This window comes from Molothrus aeneus, chromosome 4 (assembly GCF_037042795.1).
Source record: "Molothrus aeneus isolate 106 chromosome 4, BPBGC_Maene_1.0, whole genome shotgun sequence".
Classification (NCBI taxonomy): domain Eukaryota; kingdom Metazoa; phylum Chordata; class Aves; order Passeriformes; family Icteridae; genus Molothrus; species Molothrus aeneus.
The window spans coordinates 45452483-45473604 of record NC_089649.1 but is presented as its reverse complement, the minus strand read 5'-3'; the positions used below and the strand labels follow the sequence as shown (position 1 = coordinate 45473604).

The 21122-nt window shown below is 39.7% G+C and overlaps 1 protein-coding gene across 1 annotated transcript; it reads right to left on the bottom strand.

The window, feature by feature from the left end:
* Nucleotides 1–2794: 2794 nt before the first annotated feature.
* Nucleotides 2795–21101, bottom strand: LONRF1 (LON peptidase N-terminal domain and ring finger 1). Its single transcript, XM_066549090.1, has 12 exons — nt 20504–21101; nt 14317–14435; nt 12465–12587; nt 11716–11862; nt 10966–11203; nt 10781–10871; nt 9813–9927; nt 9164–9285; nt 7409–7567; nt 7139–7301; nt 6619–6768; nt 2795–4047 (listed from the first exon to the last, which is right to left on the bottom strand). The coding sequence occupies exons 1-12, from the start codon at nt 21099–21101 to the stop codon at nt 3889–3891; spliced, it is 2184 nt and encodes a 727-aa protein (XP_066405187.1). The 3' UTR covers nt 2795–3888.
* Between the last annotated feature and the right edge of the window lie 21 nt (nt 21102–21122).

The window sequence follows — 21122 nt, the reverse complement described above, 5'->3', positions numbered from 1 at the left end:
TCAGCAAAGAACTGTTTGGACTTAGCAGAGGGAAGTGCTGACAGCCAAACTTCTTTTACATCCTGCACAGCTTCAGGTGCAGGTGAGTGGCAGCTGATGCTCAGCCTTGCTAACATAATTTCATTTCCACAAAAAAAGCCATACCCAAAGAACCCCCATTTTGTAAAAGTGAGGGAAAAATCAGCCATGGCTCCCACAGGTTTGTTCTCCATCCACACCTCAAAGGTTAAAGCATCTATCCAGAACACTGAAGCGTGTTTTTAACATCTGCTGCCTGTGGGGAGCTATAAAAGTGAACTGAAGGCCTAGGAGAGAATGTGCTTTAGACTTCTTGGGGATGGCATCAAGGCAGTCCTTGTTTTAAAGGAATTCATACCCAAAAATAAATCATGATTGTTCCTCCACTGGAGTGCACATTTGGACCTTTTCCTGCAGCCTCAGTGACTTCTTTAGCACTGCAACTTAATTGTGAAATAGTGGTGAAAATTCTGAGCCATTTAAAATAAAATCAGAGGTGGCAGTTGCCAGTATTTGAATTGTGTTGCAGTTGGCATTTTCATCTGTGCATTTTCAGACCCCAAGAACAACAACAATAAAACCCCCAATACAAACTAGGAATTTCCTGCAGAGCTGAAATGCCTCTAGAATTGTATTGCAGTGACTGTTCCACTTGTGAGCTAAATGTGTGCATTCAAAGCTCCTCACTGTTGCTGTGCACTGGTTACCTGGGTGAGAGGGACCCAAAGCCACTTAATCATCTACTTGTGCACTTTTGCAGGAGCATTTTAGATCTTAACAGGGCAAACCAGCTTCTTACTAATCATCAGGATACACAAAATTAGTGTTCCAGTTGGGACCTCAAAGCACATCTATCCATACAAAACCTACCATGCACTCTGCATGTTAGAACAGCCACTCTGATTGTAAGCAATTTGATCTCCTTGCTACTGAAGGAAAGGACAAAACATAACCTTACCCTCAGTTCTTAGAAGGGTGCTTTAACCACCACAGGCATGCAGAGATCTGTGGGAAGGGGAGATCATGACCTCCCCTTTCCCCCCCACTATCTCAGTTTGTTTCCTTGCCTCTAGAGCTTTGGGTTTCTGCCTTGGGAGTCTCATAGCAGACAAGTCCTGTTATCTTTCTTCTCAATGAAATGTCAGTTCAGCTACAATGGGGAGCTTTCTGCAGGACAGGATTTACTTCCTGAAGGGTATTCCCTGAGTGCAAAGGTGATCTTAGACTTCTTGTTCCCTGTGGGAGGTAAAATTCAAAACTTCTTTAGGAAGGAATGAAGATGCATTTGCACAGGAGTTGGTGAAAGAATGAACTGTAACAGCTTCTCTCTCTCTCTCTCTCCCCTCCTGATGACAGATGTCATCACCAGTAGGAGGCTATCTTCACAGAAAAATAGTACAGCAAACAAGCTGCCAGAAGCCTAACAGATGCTTGTGAATATCAAACATTAAGTTCAAGTCTTTTTCAATGACAGAGCTTTCTACAGAAAAGAACGGGCTGCCGTTCACTTGGTGCTTCCCAGACCCCAGGACTTCATCCAGCAGGCAGCTGAAGCATCTGGTGAACGGGTCTGATATGCTGGCAGAGGAAAGAGGATGGGCTATGGTCCCTACAAGGAACCCTCAGTCAGAATCACGTGAGGGCTGTAAAGGGGCTGAAAGGGCTTTGCAAACATTGAGTTTGTTGTTCTGCCCCACTGTAACTGCACAAAATGACACAATCTGATGTCACAAAAAATTCACTTAAATTCCTATTCGAGAAACCTTTTAAAAATCTTTCATCTCCAATCTCAATTTTCTATCATTCCCAAGAGCACCCATAATAATCACATCAGTGGAATGGTTACTGAAGATTGGATACTTATTAATAGCCTTAATGCCACATTTGTTAAACACAGTAAATTTGCTTTTTATATTGTAGTTGTTTTTCTTCAATAAAGTTTTGCCTTACATAGTTTATACAATTCCAGAAGTAAAACTCCTTCATGCACAGGGCAGTGCAACCCAATTGACACTTGAATTTTTACTGTATTAAGAAGTCATGGGAGCTTATAAAGACACTTAAAAGCCACATCTTTCAGCAGACTAGGGAATACTCAATTTCAAACTCAAGCTCTTGGCAAGAATGAAAAAAAAATACCATTAGTTTATTTGGGTATTTCAGGCTTGCCTACAGGAACTTTTTAGACTGCCAAGGAAAAAAAATCCTGCCACCTGCATTCTTAAGAAGATCATTGTGATACAAAGATTACACTTCTAAGGGTATAGCATACAGAAGTGGAAAAATAGAGGATTCCCCTTCTTATGCAAATAAAGCTTTCCAAATATTCAGCCAGGACTTTAGTCATACCCTAAAGAGGAAATTTACCCTAGCTAGAAACTGATATTGGAAGATGACCCAGCAGATTTCAGGCTGCCTGTAGTATCTCCAGCCTTGAACTCCAGAAGAGAACAAGGCCAGAGTATCTGACTAGCAAGTCAGTGAAATACCTCACTGCTCTTCAAGGACAGTTCCCTACAACTTTTAAGTTTTGCAAAATGCCAGCTTCATACGTGATTTAAACAAAGTAGAAATAAAAGCAGGACACCAGGAAAAACCTGTCTGACCAACAATCAGTCTGAGACAGGTACTATAATCAGAAACAGATTATGAATATACCCATTATGTCATGAAGTGCTCACAACCTTAATGTAGGTTAAACAGCAGCTTCTGGATTTACTTAAGATCCCAGAATAGAAGCATGGAAAAGCAAAGTGACTTAAAGTTTCTGACAAAGTTAAAAATATTACAAATTTTTAGCTTTTATTGAAAATTAAATATATTAGCAAAAGCAAGATTTAAGAAATATTTTACAAATGATTTACATACAAGAAAGCCAGTATCAGACATATTCACAAATATGCAAACCTTTAATTACAAAAAGTACCTATTGGCAGCATGATGCTAACCTTGCCACTGCAGTGTGCTCTACTATTTATATGAATAAGGCATAGAACTCACATTTGCACCAACTTAAAAAGTTCAAATAAAACTTTAAGCTTTTGAATCCTGGATGCACAATCCCCGATAGACACACGCACGCGCACACTTAACACTTCTTCTTCTAAGCTCTACAAACTAAGCGTGTGCTCTGGAAGAACAGCCTGAAAAGCCCAGTAGAAATGTAACTGGTACTAGCATTTAGATTTCAGTTTCCTCTTTAAAATGTACAGGCCTAGGTATGTAAACCATATTCACAGTTTAAGTATTTTTAGACAGAAGTACCTGTTTTTCTGCATTTGTTCCTTAAAGTTGGCTCTCAGTTCAGCATACAGTTCATGTCACCTGTTTTGTGATGCATACATTTACAAGATAACTTAGAAAAAATCTGTGCCATATTCATGGTCAAGTTAGTTAAACAAGAGTAGTAATATCCAACTGTGACATTCAATACTATATTTCAAATATTTGTGCAAACAGCAAAAAAACAGTTGTTTGAGGCAAACATTTGCAAAACCTTTATTACCTCCTCAATGTTGTAAACTTGGACTGTCAGCCTTAAGTCCTGCACTTCCACAGCTTAGAAAAGTCAATTCCTAAAATAATCAAGTCTCAAAAAGGTTCTTTTCTAAATAGTGCAAATTTTAATGTAGATAACGTGAAAAACGTATCTAGCTGGATTGATTTTGTGCAATAGTCAGTGGTCTTCTCTCATAGTTGAAGAAAGTGTGCCTCCAATGAACCATGGGGCTCAGGAAGCCAGGAAGGTGGAGAGAAAAAACAGTTCCATTACACTTCTCAAACCAGTGCTAGATGTGCAAAGGCAGCAAAAATTCCAGCTGCTACTACAACCAGAACAGAGTAACTTTTCAGGAAGACCCAGGCGGTTAGTCACTTGGACTGGTCTCTAGAAAAATAGGTGAGGATATGTTGGATTTTTATCAGACGGTCTTTTAAAGACATCATGGAGAGAACAGACAGCTGGTATCTGGGGTCTACTGGGAGAACAGCTAGAAGCCACCAACACCAAGCAGGACCATTGGGCATTGCCTAGAAATGAAACATAAGCTGGTTACCAATAACCAATGTCATATAGTTGACTACTATAAAGACATCAAAAGACAAAGTCATCAATGACCAAGACTACTTTAAAGTTTGATACTAACTAGAGAATTCCAGATCTATGAGATTAGAAGAGTGCTGAAATGATCTCTTCTCTTAAACTGAGAAGTCAAGCAAAGTACACTTAAACTAAGCTTTATAAAGCAATTATTTTTAGGATAACATAGGAAGCTCATAGATTCCTGGGAAAAGATGGCTAAGTACAGGACAGCCACCCAATGACAAATCTCTCTGATAAAAATTAAATCTAATACTTGTCATGCTGTTCTTAAGGCTTGAATATTCTTGAAGCCTAATGTTTTCATTGTAATTACCTTTATTTGATGGACTTCTCTGTCACCTCCCAGTTCCACTCCCTTTCTCATTACCTTCTAGACAGAGCAGGACTACTTAGTTAGTTTCTTCTAAGCAGTTAAAACTGTGACTTTTTCCTGTAGTTTAATTACCAACAGCAACCATTAGATGTCAGGCCTTGAACTGGACTTAGTTCTCCTCAGTACAGGTCCTACCACTGCAGAGACTATTAAGTTCCTCAAATGATCTGCAAAATTGTTACTGGTAGTGGTACACTTCAGGATAACATTTCCTCACTTGCAGCCATTACCACACAGCTGATTGTAAACATTTGTGTCCTATTATAAATCTCATGTGCACATCCATAGTGTTGCTACCCTGCTAATTATTCTGGTTTTGCACACATATTCCTCTTTCCTTGTATGCTGTTTTAAATCTATTTTTTTTAATTGTCCTAAAAATCCCTTCTGACCTCATGCACTGGCCTCTACAGCATCTACAGTCCCCTGCAGACAGGTTAATGTGGTGAGATCCCACAGAATAGGGTGGCCAAAGCCCTGTACACTTTAAACCATCTAACAATATTGCAAAACTCCCCAAACCCTGTCATGTTAATAATTTCTTATCGTAACAGTCCTCTAATGATGTCCAAGTTACCTAAACCTAAGGTTTGGGTACAGGACCTCATCACTAACAAAGGAGAAAGCCCTTAACACCTGGTCACGTGGAGGCACGGGTACACAAGTACTTACAGAGATGCCGGTATTGCAGGGGTACCTGTTCAGTGTGTGGGCCCTGCTCTGCTTGGGACTGTAACCACAGCACCTCCCTGATGGCCCCACAGCAGACACCACAGAACAGTGACCAGAACAACCCTCTGCACCAGCAGGTAAAAATCTAAACCTTTGGAATGACAACTCACCTGTGACTTCACCGGGACCTAAAGAGTTGGACACTTTAAGGACATTACTACCAAAAGGAAATGCTACCTCTGATAGTTCTTAAGTTGGTTTGTCACGTTCAAGTTGTAAGTTATAAATAATTTGCCTGTGGCATACCACCCAGTAAAATTGTGCCTTTGATAACTCCTAGACACGATCATAAAACTTTTGATAAGGCACACTAATAGCTAGAAAGATGAGGCTTGTCAAGTTTAGTGAAGAATTTCATTCTCCTTGTACCATGTTTGCTGTCCTTTCTGCAAAGGGCCCTGCAGAGGGATAATAAACATGGCTTTTATATTCTGAAAACAGAAAGGGGGAACTGTGATGGTGAAGAGCTGGACTGTGAGCCTCAGAGACTCCTGACTTTAACCAGGTAAGCCTAGAGAGGGCACTGAGAGGAGGGATCTGGCTACAGAGAGTGTGTGCCAGACAATCTCTGATGAGAATGTAAGCAGGCAGCTGTTGGCCACTGAGCAGGGTGGTAACCAAACCTGAGCCAATCAGGTTCCAGCATCAAGTGTTTTGAATAACCTGGGTAAGAGCTGTGCACGCCATTAAAGCTCCCTTTGGCACGTGAACTTCCATGTTGTGCTGTCTCTCCATCTCCACTGAACACAACAGGTTAATATAGTTTCATGGGAGTATGCAGCAGATGGGTGAGGGACAAGCTCCCCTAAGATCCCAATTCACATCAAACTCCACTTTGTTACCTATTTTACATGTTATTTTTCTACAGCCTCCACTCCCTCAGGATCTCACCTTCATTAATTGTTTATAATAACTATCAAGATAGATTGCTGCAGCTAGTTTCTTAAGAAACATGTGTCAAATGCTAGCAACTGCAGCAGTTTATGGCATTAGCTCAGAAAGGAGGAACATGTTATTTGTGATTACCTCTTTGACAAAGGTATCTGCCTGCCTTCAGTTTCTTTACTTTCACAGGGAGAAAAGAGAGAGCTTTTTCACTTTGAATTCTAAGAGCTTTTCACATACTAACAGTTTAACTGTTACTGGAACTTAAAGTGTTTTCAGTTTACTGGTTTTATTTCCACATCAGCATATCATCCCTTCCTGGAGAAACTGCTGACCAGCAACAGAATTGCTTTTTGTTGCTCATTGTAAGAAAAACAAGGTCCAAGCCTTATTGTCTTTGAAGCTGAAGAAAAAAGTGGGAGGTTTTTTTTTAATACTTAGCAGTTGGTAATAGGGCTTTTATTTTTAGAAATAAGCATCTAATAATGAATATTAAATGATGTCCCACCTGTATATTTTCCTCCCTGTCAGGCATTGGTCCAAAGTGCTGAAGAATTTGAGTGCGAAATTTGTTTCTTAAGTTTTGGAACCAACTGCAGGCCTGATTGTACACGAAATTGTGAAGCTCTCTCAATTTCTTTAGTTCTTCATCAGCAACCTGAAGGAGGAAAGTTATGAAAGTATGATTAGTGATATAGAATATAGAAACAATATAGAAACAATTAAGGGGTTTAAGCTAAAATCAAAACACACTCAATTTCAACTATGTTTAGATACACTTCTGGTGTTCTTCATAACCTTGACTACTATTGACTAAATGGAAAAGAAGTATTGTGATATTTCTTAAAGTTACAGCTTCAAACTATTGTTGAAACAAAAACTATGGTTTTCTTATTTGTTTTATAGTAATAAAAAAATTAAGCTAGTTTCTAATGATGTAAAAATTTGAAAGAAAGCTTTGAAGAACAAATCAAACAAAAATCTTGATATATTAATACTAGTAAGTATTTAGACATCATTCTGGATACCTTAACATCTTCCAAATATTCAATGTCTGCAGTGCAATAACCATCTTTCATCCCTCTCCGTAAAACTCTAAATCTCTTTCCACCAATTGTATCAACAACAGACCGTCCATCAGGCAGAAAATGAACGTTCCTAATTTGCAGCATGCAACCATAATCTGCAAAACTAAAGAGAGACCTTGTCAGTAATGCAATTACACACTTGTGAAAAGATGCTTTTTGTAATTAAAATGACAAAAGAGATGGAAGCTTAGAATCATGTTGTAAACCTACCCATTTTGAGAATCACTTATGCACATCCCAAACTGTTTAGTTCCAGTTTCCATACTCCTGCGAATCATGAGTCGGTATCTTGGCTCAAATACATGTAGAGGACAAGGCACAGTAGGATATGCCATAGTGCAAACAAACATTGGAACATTCTTGGTCAAGCTTCAAGAGAAGATAAAAAGAAATATACACCTTCAAAATCTGAACATTGAGCTATGCCAAAACAATACATTTTTTCCAGTATGTCTGCTATGTTTGAGGTCATAAAGGACTCTTTTCAAAGTCAAAATATGTTGTAGCAACTTTCGTGAATGATAAACCCACACACCAGTAACACTGGCTGAATACCAGTGTACTGATTTGCAAACATTCTGGACAGTAAGACTCACTGTTATCTAGGTAGTGAGTACCTAGTCAATGAATGGAGGGCTCTGTTTTGGGCTGGAGGTGTCAGCTACTTTTTCATTTCTGCTTTAGTGTGAGCTATAAAAGCAATTAAGCCCTCAGAGACACAGTTTTCCTGTAAGTAAAAAGATGTACTAGTAACTGCATGGTAGCTAGGTCACTAGATTATTTTCTAGGAGGGGCTCCAGATCACAAGATGCAACCCAGTGTATAATTTGCAATTTGCACCTTGCAATATGCCTCAGGCAGCATAACTGAAAAACTAAGTATTTTTAAATCCTATTTTATCAAGTATGTATAGTTGATAGTAAGTACAATCTAGTTATCATTAAAACATTATTGGGTATTTAATTTTAATGTCTTTCAGAATATAAAATGTAAATCTACTGGATGGATTCTGTTAAGCAATTTGCATGAGCTGTTGTGTTAAATAGTTTTCCAACATTCATATCTACAATACATGATTGCTGTATGTGTATTTGAAGAACTCACTGTGAGATAAACATGTTTATGTTAACTGAAAATTAACTATATTTATGTTAACTAAAAATCTTAACAATTCTTTAATTACATCTATCTGTGTAAGATCAATGTCTATCATGAATTGCTTTGTAAGAAATTCAAGTCTCTGAGACTCTGCAGTCAACTGAAAACAATTTCATTAACAGCAGCAAAGCTAAAACCAAAGCTCCCTGACAGTGCATGCTGAAAGAGGAATGGAAGGGGTAACACGTTCCACAGAATCATAGAACAGCCTAGGTTGGAAGGGACCTTTAAAGATCACCTAGTTCCAGCCCCCCTGCCGTAGGCAGGGACACCTTCCACTAGATCGGGTTACTCAGAGCTTGGTCCCACCTGGCCTGACCAACCTAGAGACCTTCTATGATGGAGTTACAAGGGAAGGGCTACAGATGTCATTTTATCTGGAATTCTGTAGGCAGTTTCCCCCTCAATGTCCTCTCCAAACTGGAGAGAGATGAATTTGATGGGTGGGCTGTTAAATGGATAATTAGGGTTGGATGGTTGCACCCAGAGGTAGAGGCCAATGGGTCAGAGTCCCAGTGACCAGCAGTGTCCCTCAGGGGTCCATATTGCAACCAGCACTGTTTAATGTCTTCATCAATGACACAGACAAAGGGACCCACTGCACCCTCAGCAAATTTGCTCATGACCCCAAGCTGAGTGCTGTGGTTGACACAACTGATCGATGGGATGATATCCAGAGGGACCTAGACAAGCTTCACACTCCTTGCACCCATAATATACCACAATTAATGACTATACAAATAATAAAACATTTCTAAAAAGGATTTCCATACTAATTTCTCAAGTTTTTCAACACAGGAAGCTTACTTGGAGTGTTCTGCAGTTTCTTCAGCATGAATTCTTTTTCTCTCAAATAATTCATCAGACAAGTATTTCATTATTAATTCTTCCAGCAGTTCTGTGATACTGTATTTTCTGCTTGCAAGGTACTGTAAACAATTAAAAAAAAATCTTTTCATGTATCTTAACAAAAGGCTTGAGAAAACACAGCTTTTTAAATAAAAATATCATCTATGAAATGTGACGAAACTCATGAAAACTTACAGCTCTGAAGTTTTTATACTTCATTAATTAAAACCTAATTATACTCTAATATTTGAAAATTAGATTCTCTGTGTAAGTTCTTAGTGTCTGACAATTTAAATGTCTACCTCAGTTTGTATCTCTGTGCTTACCACAGACAGAACTGATTTCCCAGGATATACAGCAATACCAATAAAAAAAGTGTATAGAAATCACAGAGTTTAACTGAATAGATATCAAAGTTTACAAATATGTAGGATTGAATTACAGCACTGAAGTAAACACAGAAACATAAAACCTCTAAGACCCTGAGACCCTTTTCCATTCTAGCAGTAATCCACAGCCCAAGCAAATCTAAGTTGTTGGGTTACAGTGAAACAGCCTTTAAAATTATACAGTATTTGTATTTGTGAGCTTTACTGAGAAACAATACCTCTTTCAAGCTCTCCTTACAGAGTGGACACTGTGGAGCATGATCTAAACACCGTTCCAAACAACCTTTGCAAAAAGTATGTCCACAAGGGGTTGTTACTGGCTCAAAGAATAGCCTGAAACAAAATTACCAGAAGTTAGATGTCATGGCCAGTGTGCATTTTTCTAAAAATGTCAGTGATTAATCTCTTGTATTTTTAAGACTAGTTATACTCTAACAAAGTAAAGAAACAATTAGTCCCACGTCTCCTTATTCTACTGTTTCCTCTATACTGCAGTTTGTTTCCATTTACTGCAACACTCACTGTTTTGTTTTCTGATGAAGTTGGACACATTCCAGAACTCTAGGTAACTAAATATTTACCCCAATATACAAAGATTTTGGTCTCCCTACATAAGAGATTCAGAATACACAAAATTATGTGATTCTTGAGAAACTGGGTTGTTTTAACAGCAGTATTACATATTAATAGCATAACTATGAATAGTTTAGTATACACCATATGTTTTATGGTATTTATTCTGAAAATCAAGATTATTCAGTAAGAGTTTTCAAACACAACATCAGCTACATTTAAGTGGACTAACATTCTGAAGCATCTATGTCTACCAGACAAATACAAGGTTCACAATACAAGGCTATGCTTCTAAACATTAACCTTCCCAAAATAAGTTTGATTGACTGAAGAACCCCTAACATTTAACCACAAAAGATCCTGTCCTTTGATGGTGACCAGTTAACACTGCCAAGTTTAACTAAAAGGGCAGCTTGATTAAAATAGTCCTACAGTATATAGCATTGTAGCAAGTGACATTTAAATACACATTTAAGTGCAGGGATAGTGAAAAGCTGCAAATTATTGACTGATATCAAAACTCATAACAACTTACAAGTACCTCAGTTTGTACATGTAACAGATATGCAGCCAAGCATCTGTAACTAATACTGAATCAAGGACAAAATCTTACCTCATACATAGAGAGCACTCAAAATCTGATACATCAATCAAATCTCCTGGGATTGTTCCAAAAGCCAGTGTCATGTCCCTTTTTGTACTTTCTAAGGAAAAGGAGGACAAGATACTTCTTCAAACAAAGGCACAAGGCAGTAAATACTTTAAATTTCACAATAAGTGCAGTAAGTGACTGTTTACCTCCTTGCTTTTTGTGTTTGTTTCTTCCATCTTCACATACAACTGTATCCTGTTCTGAAAAGGAAAGCTTTCTTTTTAACAAAGCACCTTTTCCTTGGCCAGAGAGAAGGGGTTCAGAAGACACTCTCTTTAAGCCATCTTCCTTGGCAAGGTCTTTTGTTGAGTTAAGAGCATGGGCAGACTGTGCACGATTTAAGCCTCCACTCACAGGCTCCAGTACATCTGATCCTCCTAAACTCTGTAACAAGAAGATGAACCAAACTGTATTCTAAGAGTAACACTGATCTAAGTGTGTGAGATGTGATTGTGCAAAGATATATAAGCAAAACTGGTATTCACAGTTAGCGAGTGCCTATTAGTTAACTAGAAAAATTTCTAAGTCAACACAGTATTCAAATTTGCATAGCATTAACAATTCAAAAATCTTCACCCACTTCAAACAAAACAAAAATTGTATTTCATCTGCTTAAAAAATATAGAAAAATTGTATTCCTCTTTTTTTGAAGTCCCTAATATCAAACTTCAGTAGCTTCTAATACTGTATTTATTAATCATTCTAGTGAAGTAGAATGAGGAGTTTTAATACTACAAATGAAAATAAATTACTTCTAAACTCTGCTTCTTTTCCTCCAATTTAGCCAATTACTCAAAAACAGTATTTATGCTGGAAAGTGTGACAAATCAGGCTATCAGTACATCTGATGTATATAAATCAGTCAAAGACAGAAATTACTGTAGAGGTTTTGTTACCTGTGGAGGACAAAGCTGTAAGTTGCAGTAAGATGCAGTCACCTCAGAACCAAGTATAAAAGGTTTATTTCTAATATGGGGTGAATTCCAAGCAGATTCCTTCAGACTCTCACCTAACTTCTCTGGTGACAAAACATCACACAATATCTAGAAAAACCAGCTCAATGTTAATAACAATGAAAAAGAATCCAGACATACCTTTTTTATAAATTTACGTACCAAAAACTAAGAAGGTAATCTACATGAAGTTATTTTCATGAACTGATCTTTATTCAAGCAGTAACTGGCAGAGTTGAAAACAAACAGAAACCTACACAGCTACATTACATTGCTAGAAAAGAAATTAATCTAGAAATCTTTTCTACTACAAGTCAAACAGAATTAGACATTATCAATTCATTACTATGCAGCTTTTCAATATAAATTTTTATTATCACAGAAAAAACTCTTGTGCTCCAGGCACAGAGGGTTTCGACTTGGAAAATGTCACTTGTTGCCTGCTTTCCAGTTTTCTACATATTCACTTAGTAACTTCCAATGCATATGTACTTTTCAAGATGTATGCAAAACGTGTATATTGGGACTAACTCTTTGATGTAGTATGATTTAAGAAATATCTTAAAAGGAATCTGCCACCTGAACGTTTCCTGTATGTAATGAAGATATTAGATGCACAAAGTCTATCATAATGAGAGTTTCATAAAGGAGTCAAGTCAGAGATGAGAATCCAGTATCATAAATAAAATTACCTTTTCTACTTCTAGCTTGGCTGGAAGAAAGTCCTCATCAAGGGCTAAGCACTGTAGAAACAGTTGTAAGGCATCTCCTACAAAGCCAGAGTCTTGCAGAACTTTTCCTTTCTGAAAGTAAACCTGAGAAACAGATACCACAAAGACATTTGTAGAGAACAGGGAGAACTGCAGTATTGATCTTATAGGCATTGCAACAATGTTAGAATTAGAACCTGCCATGACAGAAAGAAAGCATCTGTAACAAATTTGAACTGTGCACAGTGTGTGATCCATATCCCTTGTCTAACTCGCATCCATTACAGTGTTTGAAAAAAGTCATGGGATAGGATGGTGTGAGTCTTCTTCCAGTTAACTTGTTTTGTCTTACATAAAGGGTTAAAAACCTCACTAGTGCTGAATTCACAGCCCTTAATTTCCCTATTCTGTGAGCCTTTGGAGAGGAAGAAGGACAGGAGATGCAAATTATTACATAACCTCACACAGCAGCTTACAGAATTTTTTTGCCCTCTCTTTCATTAAAAGCCTGGTGGTTCCAGCCTTCAGAACGGTGAATGCAAATAAAACAATCCACACAACTGTTCACCCCTTACATACATCTCAACCTATATTCTTAAAACAAAACAATGCACTCTCAGAATTAATTGCTTTTTCCAACTATATTTTATGCTTGAACACTAGACACCAGCTAGGGAAAAAAAAAAACAAACCTGTGTATTGTTTTCCTTGAAAGAAAAAAAACGGAGGAAAGATTACTGGATTTTGCAGAGCCTACTCAAAAGTAGATGACATTGGAATTAAGAACTTAGCTTTTAAAAGTTGCACTGACAGTAATAGAAACATTTAGATAAAAACCAACAGGTATAACAAAAAGTTAAGATAATGTATCTATTTGTATATAGGAATTTGGATAATGGACCAGAAACTAAACTTAAAAACAAACAAACAAAACAAACAAACAAAAAGCCCCCAACAAAACAAAACAATCAAAAACTACTCTACCAAAGCCCAGAATGCAGCTCTACAGAACGTCTGACAGTATGAACAATAACATCTGTTCAACAAGACTGTCAGATGAGGACACACATCCTCTTTGATTGAGTTGGGCACTTGCTTTTAGATGAATTCTGAAGAAGAGAAGTTTGCTAGTCCTCCTCTTACAGACAGTTTATTTTCCTACAGAGGTTAAGGATTGTTACAGGAATCCATCCATCAAACCAAGCTCACTTATGTGAAGTAATGCTTCTTTCCAAACATACAGAAAAAAGTAGACAGTACTGTCACCACTGAGAGGTGAAAAGCAGGAGGCTGCATGAATTTGCAGTAGCCAAGGAATTGCTGAACACAGAAGACAACACAACTGCAGTCATCTCCCCTTGTGTGGCGAGATCTTGCTGGTCCTGCTGAGTTCAGAGTTTAGACAGTGCAACAAGATGCATTCTGAAGACCACAGACTCCCCAGCTGCCCGTATTACTTGCAAAGCTTAGTTCCCACTGAGTTTATTTAGGCTTTTTGAAGATAAACTTTTCAAGCTAAAACAGCAAAGTGTCCCTCTGTTAACAAAAATTAACAAATAACAAAACAAGCCCCAAAGCCCAGCTGTTACAGGTTACATCACCATGAACTATTCCAACTTAGTGTATTTGTCAACCAGCCCTAACTTGCCCTACTCATCAGGAGCCTGTCTCATATGAGTTAACTATTTTAAAGATGACGTTTAGCATTTTGCATGTCTTAAGAGACAACATTTAAAGCAGCTGGCTTAGGTTTTTAAATCAATGCAATTACAATTTGGAAGTTATTAATTTTACAAACACAATATTGAAAAATGATGAGTTTATACCAACTTACCTCTGGCCAATTTGGCATTTTGGAAATAACAAAATTTAGATCTTCTATGGCTGTTTTATATTCTTGGAGGCCAACATATGACTCAGCTCTGTAAATTCTTAGCATCAAGTCACTGGAATCTGCAGACAGAAATTAGGTAAAATCTTTTAAAAATCAGAATTTTGTAATTTTTAATTAAATTTGCTTTCATAGTGATATAATTACAATTTTTTGTACAATACTTCCAAAATTAGTGGAGTACCTTCTCCCTCACTCCCTAGTGTTTGGCTAACAAAAGTGGCAGCAATTCCCATTTCATGTCTTGTAAGCTAAGGAAGAAATTCTGGATCCTGATGAATCACGCAGCATCAAGAAAATTTTATTTTCAAATATTGAACAGAGAGGTTCACAAAGCACTGCTTAGTACTGCTGGGACAACAAAAATTGAGGACTAAGTAAACTTTATCGCTACAGTATATCCAATCAAAACCACAGAAACCTGGGAATTCACCACACTTGTATTAAAAGCTTAAGTATTACAAAGTTTGCTTTCAAATACCCAAGTTTTTCTGCAGACTGCAATTTGTTTTTATAGTGCCTGACCCCTTTTGACTATGGCTGGAGATGCCACTTCACAGTGGCATCCATCTGGGAGGTACCAGGACCAGGCCTTATCACTATGTGATAAAAACAGCCAATTCCAGAAAGCCTTTAGCACCAGCTGGCAGCCCTGTTGAAAGGAGCTGTAGTAGTGGAACTTCTAGAGTGGGAAAAAAGCAGATTGTGTCAAGTAAGGACAAGTTCCCATGTCCAACTTATAGCATTTTGCACTTTCAGTACAGCAACCTCTAAATGGGAAGGACACCCATCTCCTTGCCACTAAAACTACGGTTTTGTAACACAACTAATTGCAGTTGCTGCTTGGAAAAACTGCCAGAACACTGTTTTGATCTTAATTGTTTTTTAAAATAGACCTGGTTTTCATTGAATGAGATAAAATAGTCAAAGGTTGGTCTACTGTAAACAACACTAAAATAAAATAGTTCATTTAGTTTGTTTCAAAAAAGGCTTTCTTGGAGTCTACCATTTCAATTTAATATTCTTAGTTTATTCTAGATGTCTAGTATAACTTCTCATAATTTTCCAACATTAGCCTGTTGTACAGTTAGAAGGCATACCGGCCAATGTTCCCATAGACTGCAACACACTGCTTTGTATTTAGATTCACAATGCTACATGTAAAAAGATCTTAATGTAAAAGAAAGGGTTAAGAAAATCACAGAAGAATTCATTTAGCTGAAACTAGAGTGTCTTCCTGATTTGTCTTTCTTTGGAGTTGACTGTTCCCCCTCAAACATAAATATTGCCAAATACAGTTTGTTTCATTTTCTCATTTGACATAATAAAATGGTTGTTTTAACCGAAGTCTGGGAAACTCTCTTTGTCTGAGTAAAACGCTAATTCTGTGAGCAGAACAACTCTGATTTCCTGTGGCTGTGCTTTGTGACTGCTATAGCCTAGCAAGGTGAGAGCTCAGATTAAACTCCAGACAGATTTCGTGTTGTATTTGACTCTTCGGTGTCCAACAGAGTTAGTAGCAAATCAAATTCCTTTGTTCAAAGGCAACAGTAAGTGCAGGTCTTTGTTCTCTGATAAGCTGCCTATTTGCACAGAATCAAGGGAAGCTCATCTGTTTCAGACTTTCAAGTGCAGAACATGACCTGAGGAACTCCCGAGCCTTTTTTCCTCGGGGGAAAATGAGGGCTAGTTCAAAGATAAAAATGTGAGTTCAAGTCTACAGCGGGTGAGCACTTTACCGACTTTTTCTTTTTTCTCCAAGAGAAAAGCAGGATTCCAACTGAACTAGTACAAAAAAAGTTTAGCTGAGATCCCAACTCTGCTGCTGAACATAAAAACAGTCACTGAATGATTAATAGATATGACAAACTGGGTCTGAATATTCATTCAGAAGACCAAAGGTAGATGATTACTAGTAGCGTTCCTCAAGGCTTAGTATCGGGCCAGTTCTTTAAATATCTTCATCCACCATCTAGACAAGGGGGTCAAGTGTACCAAAAGTTGACAAATGACACAAGATGGGAGGGAGTGCTGACCTGCAGGAGGGCAGGAAGCTTCTGCAGGGGGATCTGGACACACTCAATCAATGGGCCAAGGCTACTGGTATGAGGTTCAGCAAGGCCAAGTGCCAGGTCCTGCACTTTGGTCACAACAACCCCCTCCTGTGCTACAGGCTGGGGTAAAAGTGGCTGGAAAGCTGCTCAGTGGCAAAAGCCCAGGGAATGCTGTTTGACAGCAGCTAAATATGAGCCAGTGTGTGCTCAGGTGGCCAAGAAAGCCAAAGACATCCTGGCCTGTATAAGGATTAGTGTGGCCAGCAGGATCAGAACAGTGACTGTCCCCCTGTGCTCAGCACTGGTGAGGACATGCCTTGAATCCTGTGTCCAGTTCTGGGCTCCTCACTACAAGAAGGACATTGAGGTGCTGGAGTGAGTCCAGGGAAGGGCAGTGGAGCTGGTGAAGGCTCTGGAGCACAAGCTGATGAAGAAAGGTTGAGTTTAGCCTGGAGAAAAGAAGGCTCAGGTGGGACCTTATCACTCTTTACAATTACCTGAAAAGAGGTTGTAGACAGTTGTGGGGGGGTTGGCTGCCTCTTCTCCCAGGTAACAAGCAACATAATGAGAGGAAATAGTGTCAAGGGAGGTTTAGTATGGGTACAGGGAATAGTTTTGCACTGAAAGGGCTGTCAAGCATGGGAACAGACTGCCCACAGCAGTGGTGGAGACACCATCCCTAGTGGGATTTAAAAGATATGTAGATTTGGCACTTAGGGACATGGTCTAGTGATAGACTCAGCACTGCTGGACTAGTGGTTGGACTTAATGATCTGAGAGGTCTTTTCCAACCTAAACAATTTTCTGTTTTTATCTAAGTTTATAGATCCAATTTTTTTAACCACAATTTAATTTCTAGGCTTTGTTACCATGAAAAAACAATTTTGCTATGTTTCAGCAAGTATTTTAATGTTTTTCAACTAAAGAGAGGATGCGAACTAATTTTCAATCTTTGGCTCAAAGACAGCAGAAACATAACTAGTTCTTGAACTTTCAATTTCAGTGACCAAATATATCGTAAATACAGAAATTACTCACTTCTAGCATCCCAAAGACAAATTATTTTAACAAAAAAATGCACCAAGTATCTGCAGCATAGAGCTGTATCAATTGCTATTATTACATTAATAGGCAACTATACAAAGGTGTACACAAAAGAACACATTCAATATGCATTCTTGAGTTTTATATTACTTCCAAAGCATCTGCTCTTACTGTAAGTATAAACATACTAACAAATGGACCACCTCTGATCTGATTCTGCATGCTTTTTATATGGTTCTTAATATGCCAAATTCTTCAAAATAGAAGACACGCATATCAAAAACACAATGTAGAAATACTTTTGGACACAGTATTTTTTAACATGGTACTACAGGGCCACTCAAATAATCAGAGCTGGAACACACAACTCTTAAGAAAGAGCCAAAAGAACTGGGCTTATTTAGCAGAAAGTAATTCCTGAAAGCATTGGGAGAGCACAACAGCTTTTCAGAATCCAAAAGTGGGTTACCTAGAAGACTCTACTGAAGTACTCAGTGAAAAAACAAAAGAGACAATGGTTATAAACCAAAACAATGGCAGTTCAGACTTGAAATAAGGAAAAGATTTTTCACTATGAGGATAATTAACCTTTGAGCAGGTCACCCAGAGAGGCTGTGGAATTGTCAGCCTGTAGATTTTCATGATCCAGCTGTACAAAACCTTAAGCAAACTGCTCTGATCACAGTATTTGTTCTGCTTAAACAGGAGACTGATTGCTCAACAGATCTCCTGATGTCCACTCCAGAAGGAATGAGTGAGATTCAGACCAAATTCAACCCTTTAGTGGTGTGTTTCAGGACACTTGATTAAGGGCAAGCTGTGCTTGTATTTTAATTCAAGAGATCTCCTTTAACTAAGCTATTTCACTTCAACTTCTGCAAGGAATACACTAACTATATGAATGCTAATATTCCTTGTGGTTTTTTAAAGTCACTTTTGCACAATAGCAAATACGACTCTTTCAAATGTTTCAGAAACAGAAGAAAGTTATGAAAAGATGCCATTTGAGTAGAGGTTTAGCATCAATGACTTATTTAGGACATCAGACTTAGATTTATCACAAATTTTAAACTATGTTCATTAAAAAGAAACAGATGAAGCAGCAGTAAAGAAGCACTGAAACAGAACATGAATGACTTTAAACATTAATACATTTCTTATGTAAGGGTTCTCAAAATTCATGGTCTGAAGGAAGACAGATAGTATACCAGCAGCTATTAATTTATCTATTGGCCTGGAATCATCTTCAATTTGTAGTTGTGAATCCACAGTTCTAAATTCACATTTAATATACGTCTGCACTCTGACTCCTAAAGTTCTTCAGTATCTTTTCCAGAATATTGATAATTCTCAGGATTGGAGACACAGGAAAGAATTATACAATGGACCTTAAACTGAGCTTCTAGCATTTAATTCTAGCACATATACTGAATTTGAATAATAAAATTTTGAATAAGCATCACAGCTGGTAAATATACTTAAATTTTAAACCCATTTTAAAGCCAAAATGGAAGATGTAGATTCACATAAAGAATAATCAAAATTCTTTCCCCATAAATAGTTAAATAATATTCCTAAATCCATAAAAGAAAGATTAACAAAAAAGATTAACAAAAACCATGTAATTATTTTACTATTTTATTCTTTTAAAGCAGTCTTAAAACATGAAACAGGAGCCCTGTAAACCTATGTGATCCGTACTGGATTCAGTTTTACCCTGAAAACTACTGAGATTTCTTTGTTACCTGTATGAGTCAAAGCTGTACTTCAGGAAGAAGTCAGCATCTTACAGTTTCAAGATTTAAAATCCATCCTGTATCCTACACTTTGGAAACACCCTGGCAAATAAAGCAGAATTGATAGCCAAAACGGAACCCCTTAAAATTAGGTTGCCAAAACACATATAGAATAGATCTTCGACTTAATCCCACCTACATCGAGAAGAGTTTATTCTGGAACTAGACCTAATGTATCTCCCCAGAACAGATTGGAAGGATTAGACTTATGCAAGCTTTTGTTTTTTTTCCTCCACTACAGACAACTGTATAACCGTGATACACTTTGTTTGTAAAAATACTAATTTCTGAATTACTGAACAGGAAAAAAAAAATCCTGGTATAATTCAAAACAGAACCTCCCATGTCACCAGGTGTTAAAATCCATAGTCAAATTAAAACAAAGGAATCTCTCGCTGGATACACGTAGGTGTATCAATCGCACAAATATGACTCTCTCTACAAGGAGTAAACTTTGAAAAATTGAGTGTATCTGAAGAGTCCATGGTACCAGCCAGACACATATATTGCGACGGATATAGGATAGCCCAAAAGGTAGCGTGCCTCTACCTCCCCTCTTTGGACCCTCTTCAACACTATATAAAACTCCAACCACACCCACCTATGATGTCACTGCCATTACACAACCTGTCCCCCTCCGTGCCTGTCTGCTTATGCAACTCGGCCCGGCCTGCTGGGAATTGTCTTGGTGACACTTAAGACTGAAAATAGGTCTCTCTCTCAGGAAACAAGGTTAAATACACCAACGGAATTTCTCTTTGCCCGCGCGCAGCGATTATCCAACACAAAGCGAAGCAGAGCCCACAGCCTCCTCTGTAAACAAGTCCAGCAGGAGCGTGCGGGGGGAGACACGAGGGAGCCCGTGCGGGACGCTCCCCCACGCCTCCGGAGGAAGCAGAAGCAGGTGTACCCCACTACCAGCCTGGGCGCTCTACCAAGCGCCGGGCAGCTGCACGTCCCCTCCACTCCGCTCTCCCAGTGGAGAGCTTCCTCGAATCCCTTCAAACTCGAGAAAACTTCGGACGCTCTTCACCGGCCCGTGTCGGTCGCTGACGGTCCCGCACTCGAGGATAAGGGCACATCCACAGACTCCCCCGCACCCCCAGCCCTACGAGCCTGCCGCCCCGGGCTGCCAGCCCGTCCCGGTCCCGCCGGGACACGGGCGGCAGCGGCGGAGCCCGCGCGGCTCTGGCGGGCGGCACGGGCGGAGGAAGGGAGCGCTCCCCACAGCCTTACCTGCTCGCAGAGCCTGGTTGACGGCGCCCAGCGCCTCTCGGAAGCGGCCCTGGGTCAGCAGCTCCTCCAGCCGACTCCCGGCCCTCGCCCTCTCGCACTCGCCCGGGAACCACTTCTCCGCCAGCCGGTTGAGGACGACGCTGGTGCGCAGCGGGGCCGCGGCCGTGCTGGTGCCCCCCGCCGGCAGCAGCCAGTCCCGGCAGCGGCGGCAGCGGGCCCGCAGCTCCCTGCGGAGGCAGCGGCGGCAATAGGTGTGCCCGCACGGGACGGTCACCGGCTCGCCCAGGAACCTCCCGCAGCCGCAACAGCGCAGCGGCCCCTCGGCCCCACGCTCCCGGCCCCGGCCCGGCCCCTGCCGCAGACGGTAGTTCAGCACCAGGCAGTCCACGAGGGTCCCGAGGCGCTGGGCTCCGCCGAAGGGGCCGAGGCACAGCGACGCCAGGGACGCGCCCACCGCTTCCTTCAGGCGGCTCGCGGGCACCAGCCGCGCCAGCAGCAGCTCCCGCTCTTCGTCCGCCTCCTCGCCGGGGCCCCCGCTGCCGCCCGGCTCCGGCGGCAGCTCCGAGCCCACGGTGGCGGCAGGAGAGGACGCTGCCATCGGCTGCGCGGCTGCGGTGAA